At 50.7% G+C, this 19,327-nt stretch overlaps 2 protein-coding genes across 3 annotated transcripts in view; both read left to right on the forward strand.

The window, feature by feature from the left end:
* BCDIN3D (BCDIN3 domain containing RNA methyltransferase) overlaps positions 1-7,795 on the forward strand; it is a 52,001-nt gene extending 44,206 nt beyond the window's left edge. The window contains exon 7 of the transcript XR_006181693.1: positions 7,536-7,795. The gene's annotated coding sequence lies outside the window, so the exon portion shown is untranslated. The remainder of the gene's footprint in view (positions 1-7,535) is intronic.
* A 501-nt stretch (positions 7,796-8,296) lies between these two features.
* LOC122189003 (keratin, type II cytoskeletal cochleal) lies at positions 8,297-18,870 on the forward strand. 2 transcript variants are annotated; one of them, XM_042887765.1, is made up of 10 exons: positions 8,297-8,458; positions 8,658-9,103; positions 9,810-10,018; positions 12,327-12,387; positions 12,958-13,053; positions 13,777-13,941; positions 14,070-14,195; positions 15,397-15,617; positions 16,221-16,255; positions 17,598-18,870. In XM_042887765.1, the coding sequence occupies exons 2-10, from the start codon at positions 8,711-8,713 to the stop codon at positions 17,768-17,770; spliced, it is 1,479 nt and encodes a 492-aa protein (XP_042743699.1). In that variant the 5' UTR covers positions 8,297-8,458; positions 8,658-8,710; the 3' UTR covers positions 17,771-18,870. The 2 variants fall into 2 exon arrangements, with proteins under 2 accessions (XP_042743699.1, XP_042743698.1); XM_042887764.1 differs by lacking the exon at positions 8,297-8,458 and having other exon boundaries at positions 8,576-9,103.
* The last annotated feature ends 457 nt before the right edge of the window (positions 18,871-19,327 follow it).

Raw genomic sequence — 19,327 nt, forward strand, 5'->3', positions numbered from 1 at the left:
CTCCTTGTGTTCTCAGGTGGGAGCCTCAAGCTGGGATCAGAGCATGGCAGAAGAAGAGGATGGTGTCATGGCTGTTAGCACAGTGAGGGGCCACTCAGCTGTCAGGTCCCCAAAAGATCACAGTGGGAGTTGCTTATATTCCCTTCCCAGTGCCTCTTTGCCCCCTCACTTGCAGCTGCTTTGTGCTTTGGCAGAGGCCCCGGGCCCAATCCCTCAGGAAAAAGGCCCCTTTTTGCTTTTTACCAGCCAAACTCAGTCTCTCACTTCCCACCTCATGCCACCAACACCTTTCTGGAAGCAATGCACAGCAGGTGCTCAGCCTCACTGCAACTTTCCTCGAGGCGCTTTGTCCTGCTGCACACTCCTTGCATGATGCAACCCTGCACTGCACGAGAGCTGCACAGCACAGCATGCTCAGCTGCAGCTCAGTGCTGCATTGCTGCAAGGGGCAGTTGCTGCAGGCATGGCTTTGGTGCTGGGTTACCCCTTGGGCTTTCCTCTTAGCACTTCAGCATGCTGTCAGGGGCCGCCCGCTATCCTCATGCGTGCTGCACAGACCCAAGTGAGCACGGCCTCATCTTCAGGAGGACACATTCTTTAGGATGCACGTGCAGCAGCCCCGTGTGTCTGCACGTGTTTGCATTTGTCAGGACTGGGCTGGTGGTAAGCCCAGCAGGAAGCCTGTAATCCTGGCGAAACCTGGTACCCGATCTGATTCACCCTGAGTTTAATTCCTGAGGTTAAATTCTACCCGGCTGATTCATGCCTGGTGAACGCAGGAAGCTGGGAGCCTGGCTCTGCCTTGCACGGCCCCTAAGGTGTCTTTATAATGGCTGAAATTCTGCTCAACCCCTTTGCTGCAGCTGAGGGACCGTGCAGCCCATGTGTCTGCAGGAGCAACGCATCTTCAGCATCACGGGGAGCAATCTCACTCCTAGCACACGCAGAATACTTCTTCCTTTTGCCCCATTTCTGCTCAGCTGCTCTCCTCTCTCGTGGCAATCATGTGCTGATGGTTGAGGCTGGTTTGGGGTTTGCCAGGGTGTGTAGGGAGGAGGCCAAGTGGGTTTGGGTCTGGAGGAGCTGATTCTGAGCAGCAGCTCTGGATCTGTACAGCGCTGCTGGTCCTGATCTTCCCTCCCGTCCTACAGACCTCGTGTGAGACAGCGTGGGCATGGGGAGTTAATTCTGATCCTAATTACTATTGTCACCGCCGAATGCATCGATCATGGCGCTGCGCAACGCCCTGCCCCACCCTCTGCTGCCATCAGCACCAGGGCTGGGCTCTGTTGGGTCCAAGGCTGCTAGTCCTGCACTTTGCTCTCGCTGGAAAACATGAGGCCCGGCCACCAGCTGCAAAAGAACCAGAGGAAGGGAGGGAGAAGGGGTGCACCTTCCTTTTGGAGTTCATTGGGAAGCTGCCACTTGGGAGTTGTGGGTTAAAAGTGGAGGCTGGAGTGTCATTATGCAGGGGTTTTGCTGTCTGGGGGATAAACAGCAGGATAAATATATAAAATGCCTCCCCAGCATGGCAGGTGGAAAGCACTGAGCCTAAATCCTAGGAATTTCTGTGTGTGCAATACTAGGAAAAAGCACTTACATCCCTCTGAGAGCTGAACTGGCCCCTCTGTAGGCAAAGGTTATCGTCTCATCTCTGCGATTACAGCCGTAATAAAACACTCATAACCAATTAATCATTTGAATGTTATTTACCTTTGTCTTTCAGCTGTGACTCATCCATGGGGAGATCCTACCCCTCCCTTTCACCCAACCCCCTCCCCACCTTTGCCGACTGCTTCTCTGCCTGCCTTTCACAAAACTGCTCTGATGTTCCAAAAATTGGGCTGAAAGCTCCTGCTATGCGCAGTGCTGCAGCTCGATGTGGGAGATGTCCCCAGAGCTCCTCCAGGAGCAGCTCCCTCCGGAAACCCAACTGCTGCAAACTGCCCACTGCAGCAGCACAGTTGGCTCCAGATCTGATGGGGTTTTTGCAGTCCTATGTCCCGAAGATTTAAGCAGGTGCTGATGTGATACGCGATGTGCTTAGGGAACAGAGGGAGGTGGTGCAGCTCTGCCTCTCCCACGGACTTCCTGCCTGCAGGATGGCTTATCTGGAAAATACTGCACGCAGATTTGTGTTGCTCTTCATTATTTTTCTTCCTTAGGAGAGTTTGTTAGGCAACAGGTCTGTTTGGACAGCTTTGATTTTGCAAAAGGTTTCGGAATTCATAACTGGGGCCAGAGGCTGCCGAGCCGCTTTGTTCCGTGCAGCCACAGGGGTGCAGATGGTTGTTTGTCTTGCGGCAGCTATTAAGACACCCAGTCGTTGTTCTTAATTACGTTGTGCCAAGGGCTGTACAAACAAGGGTGCATGGGGATGGCTGTCATGTTGGGCGCTCGGTGCTTTGGGAGTCCTTAATCTCTCCTGAACCCGGAGGTGGAAGCTGGTGTCAGCTGGCGTTGTGCCACTGGCTCTGCCCAAGCTGTGTCTGAAGCACAATTTTGATAAGGGCATTTCTTCTTGATGACTGTGCACAATCATTCCTCTCCATCCCTGCTCCATTCACTTGGCTTCAGTTACGATGGCATTATCCTTTAACCTAGACATGAATCAGGCCCACAATTCCCGTAGTAATGCAGAGTGCCATTGCGCTGCGTTGCCTGCTGTGAATGGCGTGCTTTGCTTTGCAATTGAGTCAATTAAAAGAGGAAGACAGGGAGATCTCACACTGCGAGCAATCTCATTGCCACAGGCTGTGGTGGCAGGAATGGGTTGACCCAAGGAATGGACCAGCAGTGGGGAGAGAGGTCATAAGCAGCAGATCAATGTGCTGGGCAAGATGCAATTTGGGAAGGGCTAAGCGCTGATGGCTGTAGGAGTATGGCTGGGAGGATGGCTGTAATTGCCCTGGGTTTGTGTGCTGCCCAGCGTGTGTTACTGGCTGAGATAGATGACTCTGATCTGCCCCAGCCCCCCTCTGTCCTGTGGGCTTATGCACAGAGCTCAGCTCAGCTCTACCACCGGGAAATGGAACAGACCCAGAGATGCAATGGGCCGGGCTCGTAGCTCACATGTGATTTTCTGGGGTCAAAATGTGGGTTTTCCATTCTCTCCTGAGGTGTGCCATCTCCAGAAAAGCTGAGCCTGGCACTGCCAGGATGGAGAGCTGCAGTGGTTTTGTTTGTTTGTTTTCCTTCAGGCTTCAGCTGCGGGAGCAGCTCTCAACTTTCATGTAAAAAAATTATCCGTGTAATTATGATTATACATAATTATAGCTATATTTATACTTATTCCTTCATGATTTCTTGTAATCATAAGATCTTGTAATTTGGGGGAGAGGGGAAAAAAACAGCTTTAAGTGCATGTTAAGGAGGCTGGAGAGAGAAGAAAGTCCATAGCTCAAATGCTTGCATCGTGCGTCAGGCGTGGGGAGCCGGAGCTGCACTGCACTGTGTCCCCAGGACGGATCCCATGGGCTGGGTTTGCTTGTTTGTCCTGGAGCTCATGGCAACGCAGCTCCCTTGGCAGCAGCTGCAATGCTCCAGGTGCAATTGGGGCAGGAGGTACACAGGGCTGCACCGTGTGGAGCTGTGTCACTGTGCTGAGTGGATGGGAAATATCTGGGGGGAAGCACTGCAGGGGCAGCAGCTGTTTATGGTGGTCAGAGGTGATCCTGGAGATGGCAGTGGGTGGGTTTGTGCTGTTATCATGCTGAGACTCCAGCATGGGAAAGATAGAGCTGTTGGAGTGGGGCCAGAGGAGGACATGAGGGATGCTTAGAGGCTACAGTGCCTCTGCTGTGGGGACAGGCTGAGAGCTGGGGGTGACCCAGCCCTTGGGCTGCTCAAGGCCATGGGAGAGACCCGGGGTAGCTGATGGAGGGGTGGGACCAGCCCAGGGCACGAGGTGGAGCTGGAGGATCTTTGACATCCCTCTTGTCCCAACCATGCTGTGATTCTGTGCTCCTTTGATCTTGGAGGACCCTTCCAACCCAACCATCCTCTGGCGCTCTGTTCTCGAGGGACCCTTCCATCCCAACTATCCTGTGGTTCTCTGATCTTTATGGACTCTTCCAACACAAGCATCCCATCATTCTGTGATCTAAAAGCTTCTGGCTTTGAGCCACTGTGTTTCAGATCACAGAATCACAGAATCACAGAATCACCCGGGTTGGAAGGGACCCCAAGGATCATGTAGTTCCAACCCCCCTGCCTAGCAGGGCCACCAAACATACACATTCAGATCAGGTTGCCCAGGACCCCGTCCAACCTGGCCTTAAACACGTCCAAGGACGGGGCATCCACAACCTCCCTGGGCAGCCCGTTCCAGGGCCTAACCACTCTCCATGTAAAGAACTTCCCCCTAACATCCAACCTAAATCTTCCCTCCTTCAACTTAAAACCATTTCCCCTAGTCCTGCTGTTATCAGCCCTTTTGAAGAGTTTACTCCCCTCCTGGGTGTAGGTTCCCTTCAGGTATTGATAGGCTGCAATGAGGTCACCCCGCAGCCTTCTCTTCTCCAGGCTGAACAAGCCCAACTCCCTCAGCCTGTCCTGATAGGGGAGGTGCTCCAGCCCCCTGATCATCTTAGTCGCCCTCCTCTGGACCCTCTCCAAAATCTCAATGTCTTTCTTGTACTGAGGGCTCCACACCTGGACACAGTAGTCCAGATGGGGCCTCACAAGAGCCGAGTAGAGAGGGACGATCACCTCCCTGTCCCTGCTGGCCACCCCTCTCCTGATGGAGCCCAGGATCCCATTTGCCTTTCGAGCTGCCAGAGCGCACTGCTGGCTCATATTCAGTCTCTCGTCCATCAGGACCCCCAGGTCCTTCTCTGCCGAGCTGCTCTCAAGGACCGCTCCTCCCAGCCTGTACAGGTGCCTGGGGTTCTTCCGGCCCAAATGCAAAACCTTGCACTTTGCCGTGTTGAACCTCATCAGGTTCACCCGAGCCCAGCCCTCCAGCCTGTCGAGGTCCCTCTGAATGGCATCCCTTCCTTCCACCGTATCAACCGCACCACTCAGCTTGGTGTCGTCAGCAAACTTGCTGAGGGTGCACTCAATTCCCTCATCGATGTCATTAATAAAGATGTTAAAGAGCAGATAAAAGGAGGAATGGGGAAGTGCAGCTCCTGCACTGAAGGCAACAGCTTTTGGAAGCTGTGCTGTTAATGTGATGTCAGCTATGCTCTGTGGCAGCTGGCTGTCACGCTGGGCAAGCAGGTGATCATTCCGTTCCTGCTGGTCTTAAGATGACCCTGTCAACACTAAGTCTGCTCAGCTTTGTTTCAAGAAGGAGAGGTGTAGCTGGGAGATGCAGTGTAGCAAAGGTGAGCCTCATTGTAGCAGCTTCCAGTGCTGTGGAGACATAAAGCTGTTAGAGCCACTGGCTGTAAGAGTGGTGAGCAAAATTTCCATGTGTAAAACTGCAGGAGTTCGTAGTGCAAATTGCATGAGCATGTGGCCTCTGCACCTCACCATGAGAATTGGAACAGAGAGGCCACAGCAGGAATTCGAGGTTTCCAAAAAAGCCTCTGGATTCTGAGAGGTGTGAGGGTTCAGTTTATCAACATAAGAGCAAATGAGTGTGAGTTAACGTTAACAGGAAGATCGTGCGAGGCTCAAGGGAACCGCTTCAATTCTTCAGAAATGGGCAGTGGCAGAATATTAAAGACATGAATTAAGCAGCCTCCAGGTAGGCGTGGGGCCCTGATTTACAGCAGGAGAGTGCTGAGCTGTACCGAGGTACCAACCTCTGGAACACTGAATCCTTTGAACCAGCAGCCTTCTGGAAAAGCTGCTTTCCTGTCATTGAGATTCTGTGCTGCTGAGCTGTGTCATTGCTTTGAGCTTTATTGCCCCAGTGACACTGGAAGTACAACTGAATCATCCTTCATGTGAATTAACCACTTTGTCTTGACGTGGCTTGTGTCTGTGTGTTCAGACATCGCTCTGTAGATGTTCTCTTACTGCCCCCAAACCACAGGTGCTGCACAGGTTTCCTTTGGAGGTCTCTCAGTATTCATAGCAATAGCTGAGGAGCTGCAAATGTTTATTGCAGGAGCTCCTCTAGGAGCCAGATTTTGGGAGGAGAATGAGCAGTGTTTGCAGCATGGATATATCACCACCAGCAAGGCAGCTCTATGGCTGCAAGCACCAGCATTGGCATTGATATAACGAATAACAGCCTGACAGTGTCATTCTCTGATGGTCCCATGAGTGCTGTGTTGTGCTCTTGCATGATTACCCCCACTTATCAGACCACCAAAACACTGCTTGTCGTCAGGATGCAAGCTCGCTTATAAATGACTCACTGCTGAAGCACTTTGGAGCAGTAATCGCAAACTGGGACTGTGCTGTGCAAACACAAAACCTAAGGGCACTCCCAGCTCCAGAAAGCTTTCAAAGCAAACACTGCAGTCTAAACACACAGCAAGAGATAGCCCACGGATACCAACTGAGCGCGAGGAAACAACGGACCCACGTTCTTAAAGTGGTTTTGCTCATCTGCAAAGATTTCTTCCTCTTCCGTCAGGATGTGGCCATATTTGATGGGGTTCTCCTGTGCTTTCAGGGCTGGAATTGAAAACTCGGTGTATTTGATGTAGGATTTGTGGAGGGATTTATCACCTGTGACTCTTGTTGGTTCTGTGAGCGTCGGTACATAAGAGTGAGTTGGTTGGAGTGGGAAGGGTTGGCAAGTTGTGACCCTGAGCAGAATGGTCACAGTGTCCAAGCACTCAGTTCCCTAAAGGGTGCTTAACCACTCCATACGGTGTCTTCTGTATCACCAGACCCCAATCCCATGGGGGTCGTTGCATGGGTTGGAAACGATACAGAACAGTGTGTGGAAACTTGGGAAGGCCACCTCAACAGACTCATCTTCACCTACAATCAGTTGTGTTGCATGGTGGTAATTAATTACAATTAGAAAAATGGCTTTTTGTGGGTCTGGCCCTCAATAGTACAAAGCAGGGTGAAGTTCAGCTCTCTGGTTGCCTACCAGTTGTTTCCTCGGAGGTTGCTGGGAACAAGTTTGCCTTTATGACAGTTTATCTGGCAGAGGAGTTGTATTTTGCCTGTCTGGATTGCTTTCTGGTTTGCATGCTGCCTTGTGCAAGAATCCCATCTGCTGATGCAGGACAGCTGAGGCTGGAAAGCAACCTGATAAAATGCACAATTAGAGCTTGCTTTGTTGCAGGTTATTCCTGCCAAAGCAGGGCTCTTAAGCGGCACTTTGAGCTCCAATTCCCTTCCTTTTACAACAACCCAGAGGAGTTGCAGGAAAGCAGCCTCTCTGTGTGCTTGCAAGGACCTGAAGCCACATAACACAGCTGGAGACTTCTGCCTTGCAGGTGGCTGCATACAGATGCAACAAACCCTATCCTGTCTGCATCAGCCATCAGGTCAAGGCAGAGCTGGTGTGTGGAACGTAGAAGTTTGCTTTGCACTCAGTGAATCTTATTTTTTGCTGCTGAAAGCTGAAGCAGCTCTCGTGGCGCAGGGAGTGATCTCACCTCATCTGTCTCTGTCAGGCTCCATTTCTCATTTTGAAAAGAGAATTTCCTTTTGGTAGCTGGGATATGCAGCCAGCTTGCATTCTCCCCATGAAGAAGGAAGCGCATACTTGGAGAAGGCTGTGGCCAGAAATGGAGCCAGCGCTATCTCAGCACCCGGATGAGGGGAAGATCTGAGGGTGACACATTCTGGCCCGACTGGAGGATTTATGACCTGGCAGTAAAGATGTGTATCCCTTTAAGGCGATTAAAAAATGCAGAAAGCCTGTAAAACCATTTCTTGTGTCTCTGCCACTTCTGTGTGGGAGCCCTGGAGTTTAAGCAGGAATCTGTCCTGTTTCCTCCAGTCAGGCCGGACCAGGCTCTGAGCAGCCTGATGGTTCCCTGTTCATTGCAGGGGAGTTGGAATAGATGGCCTTTAAGGATCCCTTCCAAACGATTCTATGATTCCTTTTCAGTCTGCACTGACATGTTGAGTATTTAAACCTGCAAGGTGCAACCCACCAAAAAACACCTTTGTTTCAGAGTTAACGGGAAAGATGGCAAAAATGCTGTGTCCAGGGGCAGCTCTGGCATCTCATGTTCTTCTGCACAGATCAGGCTGGCTGGGCAGTGTATGGCATGAGCTGGCTTTGCCTCTTATCAAACTTGGCTGTACCTGAAACTGAGTTGAGGCCCCTTATCACCTCTCTGCTGCTGCACAGGGGGCTGCCTGCAATGCAGTGTGTTCGAAATCAATGCATATCCCCCCTCTTCTCATTTCAGCATCCCCTCATACAAGCAGGGAGGAACAGAAGCTTCGAGGAAATGGGACCAGCCCTGTCCTGCTGCGCCTCTGCTCTGCTCAGAGGAACCCAGTGCTTCACATCCCTCAGCTGTGCTGGTGGCAGGGACATGGGGAGCTGCGGAACAAAAGCTTTGAGCGCAGCACCGGGCGCCAGGTGTGTCCTGTCCCCCTTCCCCGGCCCTTCCCTTCGGGTTCAGCAGGTTGACGGAGGGTGGGAGGGCTGCCAGGCACACCCAGATCTGCAGGCAGTAAAACGATCCCTCTTTTGCCCTCGAGCCAAGCCCAGCTCTCCTAACGGATAAAAGGGGAAGCGAGGCAGGAGAGCTCACTTGCTCCCTGCCCTGGTCTCCCAGCACAGCTACCCTCAGGTTTAAGGACAGGGGATTCCGCCAGACCCGCAGCAGCCATGTCCCGCTCCATCAGCTTCAGCTCTCGCTCCGTGGCCGTCCCAGGGGTCAGCCAGGTACGGGTCAGCTCCGTCTCCTCTGTCCGTGGAGGCAGTGGCCTTGGCAAGGCAGGGGGCTTTGGCAGCTCCAGCCTCTACAATCTGGGCTCTGCCAACAAGCGGATCTCCCTCGGAGGCAGCAGCTCCTACAGCGTTCGCTCTGGATATGGCTATGGAGGCATGGGGTTCGGTGGGGCCATCGTCCCCGGGGCCGGCATCCAGGAGGTCACCGTCAATCAGAGCCTCCTGACCCCCCTCAACCTGGAGATCGACCCCAACATCCAGCGGGTGCGCAAGGAGGAGAAGGAGCAGATCAAGACCCTCAACAACCGCTTTGCTTCCTTCATTGACAAGGTGAGGCCGGCTGTGCTGGGCTTGAATGCAGCCCTGACCCAAAACTCACTTAATGGGGTGGGGGTTCATGAATGGGGTTGGGGTTTCACCAACCTGATTTTCCTGCAGTCTAATAACTGTTATTAAATCTCTGCTGTCAGCAGAAGTTTTTTCTCTGTTTAGGCCAGCTTTGCACCCCCTTTACTTAGCTAGCATTGCAAAGCCCCACACGCACCAGCAAATCAGAGGGAGGGGGGTCTTTGGAAAGGGGCTGACCTGGTAGAACAGACCTTTGATGTAAGTCAGGGCTTGCTGTGTTTGTTTGCGCTGCCCTGTACCTCTGCAGCTCTGTTATCTCCCACCAATGGACTGGGGACCCTGTATTGTAAACCAGCTCTGGCATCCTCAAAATGTTAGGAATCCAGCTGTGGAGTTGAGTTTAATTGGCTGACACTGTGATCTCTGAATGGTTTCTCTTATGCATCAGGCAAGCAGAATCTCCTTATCTTTTAATTCAAACAAAGCCTCAATACTGCAAGGCAAACCCCAGAGCAGCCATGCTCCCTCTGGACATTATCACCCTTTAGAATGTAGGTGCTTTTCATGGACACAGTGAATCCTTCAGATACCATCCACAGCACACGCATCCCCCAGCATCCCAGCTCTGCAGTGTCAGATCCCCCCCCTTCCCCATCCTTTCACAAATGACGCCTTGGTTTCTCGGCAGGTCCGGTTCCTGGAGCAACAAAACAAAATGCTGGAGACCAAATGGAGTCTGCTCCAGGACCAGAAGACCACCCGGAGTAACATCGTCCCCATGTTTGAGGCGTACATCAACAACCTGAGGAGGCAGCTGGATGGGTTGTTAAATGACAAAGGGCGTTTGGAGGGTGAACTGAGGAACATGCAGGATCTTGTTGAGGATTTCAAGGCCAAGTAATGTATAATCCAACCATCTAACGGTATAGCTGGACAGTTAGATTGGTAGAGGTGTCCCCAGCTTTTCTGCTAAGGAGGGTGATGTGTTTTTTGCTAGGTGTCTGTCCAAGGAAGCCACCTTGGTTACATGGTGCTCCTGGCACCTTGCTCCCACGTGCTCCATCCCCGTGGCTTTGCTTTGCAGCCTCCTCAGGGATTGATTCCTACTTTGGGCTGGACTGTCTGGGTCTGTAGGAGCCCCATAGGAGCTGTGCAGGTTGCAGGCAGTGGGTAAACTGCTTCTTGTTCCATGGGGAGGCAATGGAGCAGATGACTTGCATTAGTTTTAGCAGTTTTTCCATCCAAATCACGTTGCTTGTGAGGACTGCTATCGAGAAAGTAGCCTTTGTGCCCAGTGCAGCCCTACAGGGAAATGCCTGAAAGGAAAGAAAAGAGGGAGCTGGCAAACTGGATCAAGCAGGAACTGAAAGCAAACATCTGATAATCCCCGGGGTGTGTGTAGGGAAAGTCAATAGCCAGCACTTCCCAAGGAGGAGCATGGGAATGGTGTTCTCCCAGCCCTGCTCAGTTACTCCGTGCTCATCCACAGTTGCACCGTGTTTCTCTGCACGGCAGCAGCAGGGAACTGGTTTGCACCCAGAGGAGCTGTAGCCCTAATTTCAGCTGCGTATCACATGAATGCAAGGTGCACAGGTGCTTATTTATTCCTCCCACCCAGGGGTCCGTGCTGGGGAGCAAAACCTTATATGGGGAGGGAAGCAGGAATTAGGAGCCTGAGGTGCTGGATTTGGTAACTGGAATTCAGAACCTGTTTCTCCTCATTCGTATGAAGAAAATCTCATCTCCTGAGTCAAATACCTAAAACATGAGTAGCCCCTTATGTGCCTGTTGCCTCATTTTCATACACAGCCATTCCCCACCGATATCTCAGGTAGGGGAGGAGGTTGATAGGGATGCAATTTGGTCTCTTATTTGGTCACTGCCTTGACTCAGGGTGTGGTTCAAAGTAAGCAAGGGTAGGAATGCACTGGGTAGTGCTGCCCACGTGGCTCTGTGTGGGCTGTGCTGGGCTTTTCGTGGGAGTTATGGAGAGCACTGAATGAATTGTTGCAAATAGAGCTCAACAAACTGTTCTGGTAAAAATGCAATTGGTGCTGGGTTTTATTTTATTTTATTTGTACACCTCTGTGATTACCTCTGCTAGAGGCCAAGCTCTGATTCCTTTCTGCTATGCATGTGCAGCGTCCGTGTTGTGCAGTGCTCTGCAATAGCAACGGATGCAATTCACTGACCTCCCAAAGGACAACACCTGCTTATATCAGCATGGATGGGCAAGCGTCCAGTGCAAAGCACTAGGAGTATTACGTGAATGCTTAAAACTGAACTAGCTCAAACTTTGGAAGGCAAATTGCAGTCCTAGCCATAGACTGTGTCAATAGAACAGAGTCTAACTTTGTCAGCAGCCATTCCAAAGCAGCTGGTTAAAATGCTTCCTGCTCTATTTTTTAGATGACTTGCAGGATCCACACAGCAGGTTCTTGCTGTTTGGGGTCAGCAGGTTGGCTGTACACAGCTCTGAAAAGCAGACTCTGCAAGCCAGGCTTGCAGGTGGTAGAAAATCTGTGAGGCCAGTCCATAAAGCCAATGCAGCATGATTTATGTCTGCTGAGAACTGAAGTCATTGCACCTCAAGTCAGACACTTAGAGAAGGGATGTGGCCAATATTACAGGTCTGTGGGGCTTTAGAGCAGAGCCACTCTGTGCAGAAAAATTGCACTCAACTCTTAGGTGCGACTGGCACCTGCACAGTGTGCTCAGATGCCTGGAGTAAGGAAGTACAGAGTGAGCAGAGCTTTTAACAGCCCCTTGATCAGTGCAGATGAATGTGCTGAATGTTTGCATCTCTTCTGCATTTTTATTTATTCTCAGTGGCTGAGGGAAGGAGCTGAGAACCTCAGGACACAGAGCACAGCAGGCCAGCACTGGGCTGTGCATGAGTGGGGATAAGGAGCAGAGAACTCCCTGTGTGCAATGGGAAAAAAAGGGAAGTGCTTCCCAGCTCAGTGGTGGTGGCAGTGTGGACCAGAGCAGCTTTCAGGCATCAGTTTGTCCAAACAATAACTTTCAAACGTGGCACCTTCAGTGCAAACAATGCACATTCCTCAGTGGTGCAGCAAACCTCTGCCTGTGACTGGCTTGTTTGGGTAATCACAGGCTGGCAAAGTGCTTCAGAAAGGGAGAAATGGGGAGAGAAAGGGTGGAATTGGGTAACTTTTCACTGAGACATTGCCTTCTCTCCTGGCAGATATGAAGATGAGATCAACAAGCGCACGACAGCAGAGAATGAGTTTGTGGTGCTCAAGAAGGTGCGAGTCTTGAATATGGGTCTGATCAAACCTGGGTGCAGCCCTTCTCCCCCCTTCTGCTCCTCCAATCCCTTTGCTGCTGTTTTGCCTGGATACCCAACTTCACCTCTCATTTCTGCCTCTATCTGGGTACCAGGATCACTGTAGGAACAAGGAAGGAGGAGCAGCCCCTGTGCATCTCACACATTATGGCTGTATATTTCTCTAGGTTAAATACTCTTAAAACCTAAAAAGTCAGAGAGACCATAAGGCCCAGTTTGTATGGTTTGTGTGGTCCAAACTGTCACTGTGCAAACATAGGTGCAGGCACAGTCCTGGGATCACTGAGTTGAAATGGATGATCCTTATGGATCCTTCCAACTCGAGGTATTCTATGAACCCTGCAGAACGTACAGGGACCAGCAGTTCAGTGCACCAGTGGATAACTTTTAGGGCACGCTGAGGGGGTTGAGGGATGGCGAGCAGGTGATGTGGGGAACTTGCTGGGTGCACAGCTGCTTTTGAAGCCAAAGTCTGGGTGGGCTTGGTCACCAAAACTCCATCAACCTCACTGGATTGTCACTCTTTTAGGATGTGGATGCTGCCTACATGAACAAAGTGGAGTTGGAGGCCAAGGTGGATGCGCTGACGGATGAGATTAACTTCCTGAGATCTCTCTACGAAGCGGTAAGGCCCTTCTGCTTCCTGTGGGTGCTGCAATGCAGTACCACTGTTGGTGCCTGAGAGCATCACTATGCTGTTGTCAGAGATAAGAAAGGCAGCGGAGAGATCAAGTAAGCAAAACGGAGCTGCACGTGAAGTCCAGGTTCTGTGAGCTCTCACAGTAGTTTTTCCTTGTCTGGGATGTGAGTAGGTTTTGTTGCAAACACACCTAGGGCATGCTTTAGTTATTTATGCAGTTAGTGTGAAAGCAAGAAAAGCAACGCATTATACTCAGTGCTGAAGCACTGATGTGTGTGTTTCTGTGCTGTCTGAGGAACAGAGAAAGGAAAGCTCCTTGCCCCAGACTCATTTATCTTTGGCAGCGTTTACAAGATAAGAGACTGATGCAAGCAGGCACATTGCACCCTTGTGCAAGATGGTGGAATTTGGCCCTTTGCTGAGGAGCTGATGCTCAGGCTTCTTAGGCCTGCACTTCATGCCGAGGTGTTATCTCAGGAGAGGAGTCAGCTAACCTTGCTCTTAACCTGGGAGTGATAACAAGTGGCTCCCTTTCTGCTGCTGCACTCTGCACGGTTAATGTGACTCAGTTGGTTTCCTTTTAATTAGTGATGGTTTCAATGAACTTTTATCTGCTTCCCTTTTCTTCTCGGATTCTCTCTGTAACTGGCTTCTAAAAGAGAGGCCCTTATCAATGATTAATAGTATTGTTTTTATTGTGACTGGCAGGAGCTTCGTGAGCTGCAGGCCCAAATCTCTGACACCTCTGTGGTGCTGTCCATGGATAACAGCAGAAACCTGGACCTGGACAGCATCATTGCAGAGGTCAAAGCACAGTATGAGGATATTGCCAACAGGAGCCGGGCAGAGGCTGAGTCCTGGTACCAGAGCAAGGTGAGTTATGGGAGAGAGAATGGCAGCAACAGCTTCTATTATTCCATCTCTCCTACATATAATGAGCGTGGAGAGGTTTCAGCCTGCGGTGGGCTGCTGGTCTGACTCCATCCTTCCTTGTGTCGCAGTTTGAAGCTCTGCAGGTCACTGCTGGGAAGCACGGGGATGATCTGCGCAACACCAAGAATGAAATCACAGAGATAAACCGCGTGATCCAGAGGCTGCAGGGCGAGATTGAAAATGCAAAGGCCCAGGTGAGGAGCTGCCCTTGTTCTCTTGCTGCAGAGCAGTGGGTTTAGCAGCAGCAGGTGGACTGGGGGACAAAGCTTAAGGCAGCATCTGTTAGAAGCAGTTTGGGATAGCTGCAGCCATCATCCTGGAAGACATCAGTTCTGCAGGAGGAGAATAAAACCACAGATACGGTGGAGCTGAGCTACAGAGTCCTGGGAGTGCGGAACAGGGGAGATGCAGAGCCCTTTCCAAAGGGCAGCGCTGAATGCAGCAACCTGCTCAGCTGTGCTCAGCTGCACACCTTCCTTGTGCCCTTTTGCTGCTGGGATCTTTGTCCACTCCCTTTTGTGCAGAAGGGAACATCGTGTTTGAGCACACAAAAGGATTTTTTAGCTGTATGGGAGTTTTGTTTGCTTTCTCCAGAGGCAGTTATCGCTTTATCAGTAGAGCTGGTGAGAGCCAGAACAGTGCATGGCTCAGACCATTTTTGGGGCTGAAGGCTGGCTGTGAAAAACCAGCAGCTCACAGGCTGGAGTTAAGCCATTGTGATTCATCCGTTCGTGGTTATTTGGTTTCAGGGCAGGGATGTTTCCACATACATCCACATTTACAAGCAAAAAGCTGACCCAGTGCAGCTCCCTGAATAATGAATGAGAGTATAAAACATATGTTCACTGTGAGCCCTTCCTGCCAAACACGCTCTCTGGGTGTGCAAAGGACACTGGTGGGTGTGCATTAGGCTGCCAGCTTGATGTACCCCCATAGAGATGCTTTTTGGGGTATGTGCATTGTCGGTTAATTGCAGGTCTGCTGCAGCCCATGCTTGCCTCAGATCAAAGCTTGCTGGAGATCAACTGGCTGTGAACGAGCTCTGGGGCATAGAGAAACCCAGAGCTTGCATCAACCCTAAGTGTGGGGTTGTTGTGTGCGGTGTGGGTGGGCTGAGAAACTGAGAGTCAACTGAAAGTCCTCTGAAAGTGTAATTGGTGCAGAGAAATAGGATCTGATGAATTGCTTTTCAGAATAACATGTCCTGGAACGAGGTGAGCTTCCTTCACAGGTTGATCTCCCTCTGGTGACCCAAAAAATGTGGAGGCATGAGTTTGTATGGCTTTGGAAGGAGCTTTTTTGAGCTCTGCAGAACCACAGATGTACTGGCCTGTAGATGCCAGAAGTCCATGGGTGGTGAGATGCCCTCTAACATGCTCTGCTTTGTCACTGCAGCGTGCCAAGCTGGAAGCTGCCATTGCTGAAGCTGAGGAACGTGGTGAGTTGGCCATCAAAGATGCCAGGACAAAGCTGGAGGAGCTGGAGGCTGCTCTGCAAAAGGCAAAGCAGGACATGGCCCGGCAGCTGCGTGAGTACCAGGAGCTGATGAACGTCAAGCTGGCCCTGGACATTGAGATTGCAACCTACAGGAAGCTGCTGGAGGGCGAGGAGAGCAGGTGGGTGAAATCAAGCTGTGCAGTTGCAAGATCTGCATCTTCCCCCAGCAATATTTTACAGATGTTCTGTTGGCTGTTGGGTGCTGCCTGGGGAGTTTACATAATGAAGGATCCAACCCTTTGTATCGTGGTGACATCATGAGGGCCCAGTTCCAGTTTCTGGAAGGAAACATGGAAGAGAAAACTGCGTTTTAAACTGATTTTTTGTTTCTGAATGTGCTTTGGCCATACAGCCAAACTGTCAAGCTCTGGGGAAGAGTGGATAGTTTGATGAAAACATACAAGGAAATAAGTGCTGCTTTCCATTGTACATTTGAGGATGTGGAAGAAGATTTCCAAGTGGCCTAAATCCCCATAGAATTAAGCCACAGTTCCTTGTGCTCTTTCAGCACCTCCCCTCCAGGTGATAACAGAGCTTGTAAATGTAGGGCCAGAACAAAGCGCTGGATGGCACACTTATCTTGTCTGAATTATTTACAGCAGCAATAATAACTCACTGCCATTGTCTTCATCCCCAGCACTGAGGCCCTGGGGGAACACTGAGTAATGCAGAGTCTAACCCGTTCTCTTCCCTTTTGCCTTTGTGTTTTTCTGCTCCAACAGGTTGGCTGGCGATGGGGTTGGCAGCGTCAACATCTGTGAGTTGATTTTATTATTTATAACATTTACTCTTATAGTTTCTTTGGGAAATGCAGATGGGATCAGCTTGGTCCTGCAAGCAGGAGCCTTGTAGTGCCCTGCCTTAATTAACCCCTTCTTAAATGGAAGCCCCCCGGGACAAAAGTTGATAGTGCTGTTGGCTCCATGGCAGATTTCAGTTCTAACTCATCTGTACAAATGGGGGAATGAATGAATGAATGTGTGAGTGTTTAAATGGGGGAATGCTGACTCCCCCTTGCCCTGTCCCCTTCCTCCCATTTTTGTATGGAGAAAAGTGCACTAAAAAGAAAAGTTGAGAGAAAAATAAGAACCTGCATTAGAAGGCAGCTCAAAGGTGATGTTAGAGGGTTTCCACCTTGGGAAGCACTGGTCACTTGCCTTACCTGGGTGTTGGACACAAGCAGGTGTTTTGGAGACACTGCTCTTAACCAGAATCTACTTTTCATCCATTCATCTACTTATCATTGCTGCTGATGGCTGTGGACATGCCTGGTGCACCACGAGATGAGCAGAATGTATTTCTGATACTGTGTTTGTGGGACTGGGTTCCCCATTCTGCAGGAGGCCATTGAGGGAGGGATGGGGGCTGTGTGCAACTCCGCCAGCACACACAGCTGGTACATGCTCTGCGCCAAACTGGAGCAAGATATTTGTGTGCTGGGCGTTGTGTTTAGCAGGTGGTCTTAGGAAGCTCTCATCTGCTTGCTGAGATTGAGGCCGCACCTTGAGTGCTGTGTTCAGTTTTGGGCCCCTCACTACAAGAAAGACACTGAGGCCCTGGAACGTATGCAGAGAAGGGCAACAAAACTGGTGAGGGGTCTGGAGCACAAGTCTTATGAGGAGTGGCTGAGGGAGCTGGGAATGTTCAGTCTGGAGAAGAGGAGGCTCAGGGGAGACCTCATAGCACTCTACAACTTCCTGAAGGGAGGCTGTGGTGCAAAAGGGTCTGGCCTCTTCTCTCAGGCAAATAGTAGGACCCGAAGAAATGGCCAGAAGTTGTACCAGAGGAGGTTTAGGTTGGATATTAGGAGAAACTTTTTCTCTCAAAGGGTGGTCAGGCACTGGAATGGCTGCCCAGGGAGGTGGTGGAGTCGCCATCCCTGGCAGTGTTCAAGAGGCGCCTGGGTGAGGAGCTACGAGAGATGGTTTAGTGCTTGTGGTACTGATAGGAATGGGAGGGTGGTTGGACTGGATGATCTTGCAGGTCGTTTCCAACCTTGTGATTCTGTGATTTAAAAATGCCCTTTCTGAGAAGGTTGCCAGGCTGGGTTTTGCTGTTCCCCAGTGCTTATGGTTGCTTTGCTTCCCTCTGCGCCGCAGCCATGGTCACCTCCAGCGGTGGTGGATCCGGTGGATTCCTGGGAGGAGGGGTCCGTGGAGGCCTTGCCCTGGGAGCAGGGATGGGCAGCGGAGCTCTCGGCTTCTCCTCGGGGGGCTCCAGCAAATCCTACACCGTCACCACGACCTCCTCCACCAGAAGCTTCAGGAAGTAAAGGCAGGAACGGAACCCAGCGGTACCCACGAAACGGGAGGAGGGAGAACACAGAAAGAGAAGTTTGGTTGCCTTTCGTAGGACAAATTGGCTGCAAAATTTCTGCAGTGATGAATGAATTGGAATAAGATATACCAGAGTACCTGACCCTGCTGCATCACACCTAAGGCTTGATCCTGTACTGTTGAACTCAGTGGGAGCCATCCCACTGAGAGCAGGTTCAAGCCTGTAGGGTGAATTTCCTCCAGGGAAGCAGGCAGGTTAATGCTTTTGTTGCTTGTATGCTTGGTACCCCTGTTCAGGGCTGGCTTTCACCCTTTGAAGGGCAAAACAATCATTGTGGCAAGCTTTTCCACATTTCTGCTGTGGCTTTACAAAAGAGACCAGAAGATTATCTCCCTCTGAATATGATTTGGAAGACTTCATTCCCTTGGGCTGCTCAGAAAGTGCCAGCCCTGACTGAGATTTCAGTCTGGGGTTGTTTTCTTAAAATATACCAGGAAGAAAATGGTGGAACTGCTTTGGGTTTCTCCTTATGTTCTTTAGAAATTGGCTCAGAAATGGAATTGGACAATTCTGGTCTAATGGAAGCTAATTTCTTACTGAAGGCAATGCAGACAGATCTCCTTTGTAGGTTCTGTATAACAAAATAACTCACAAACTCACCCTTTCTGTCTTCTTAGCAGAAGTCTGAAGCCTAAAGGGTATGGAAATTGCTTAAAATTACAAGCAGCACACTGAAATGGGAGATAGCACTCCCCATCCTTGGGTGCCTCTGTTTACTACCCTATATTGCAGAGCATTACTAGTGATATCCGGGGTCTCTCCTACCAGTGGGAAAAAAGCGTGTTTTGTTGATGCTTCATTACAATAACTCCTTGTTCCTGCCAAAATGAGTCTTCAACCTAAACACGCTGGGGAAATAGTTTGTTACTGCAGTGGGAAGAATTTTTAAATAAACAAGTCAAAGAAACTGAATGGGATTTGTTGCACTGCGTGCTCTGCCGTGTCCCAGCAGCGTATCTCTGGTCGATGTTTTATACCTTTGTGGTCTGGGAGTTTGCCATGAGGCCGTTAATAAAGTTGCCCTGCTGTATGCTTCTTCAGTTCCACCTGATTTCCTCGTGTGTTGCTGCTCAAGAGCCTGGAGAACCATCCCCATCCTCGCCTCCCTGCAGGCTGTGTCCCTTGGAGCAGTGCCACTCTGTGGTCAGGATGAGGATTTGGGGTTTGCTGCCTGCAGTCTCACCCATGGGTGAATTTATTCCCCTGCTTTGCACTGGGTTTGGGTGATGGGACTGGTTTTGTTCCCTCAACTTGGCTCAGCCCAGCCCTCAGCACAACTGGAACCAGTTGGCACCGACCCCTCTCTGAGCACCGAATGCTGAGCAGAGAGGAGCCAAACTTTGGGAGAAACGCTTTGCTTGCAAGCAGCCAAAGCTCAGCAAAATGGATCTGCACAAGGACTCACACAGCTCCTTGCTGCTCCTTTTGGGGCAGCACAGGTGAGCAGTGTGTGCAGATGTGGGGTGAGTCCCCAGTGCTGAAGGTGTCGTTC

Source organism: Lagopus leucura, unplaced genomic scaffold, assembly GCF_019238085.1.
Source record: "Lagopus leucura isolate 7727_CA_CO unplaced genomic scaffold, USGS_WTPT01 Super-Scaffold_100110, whole genome shotgun sequence".
Lineage (NCBI taxonomy): Eukaryota > Metazoa > Chordata > Aves > Galliformes > Phasianidae > Lagopus > Lagopus leucura.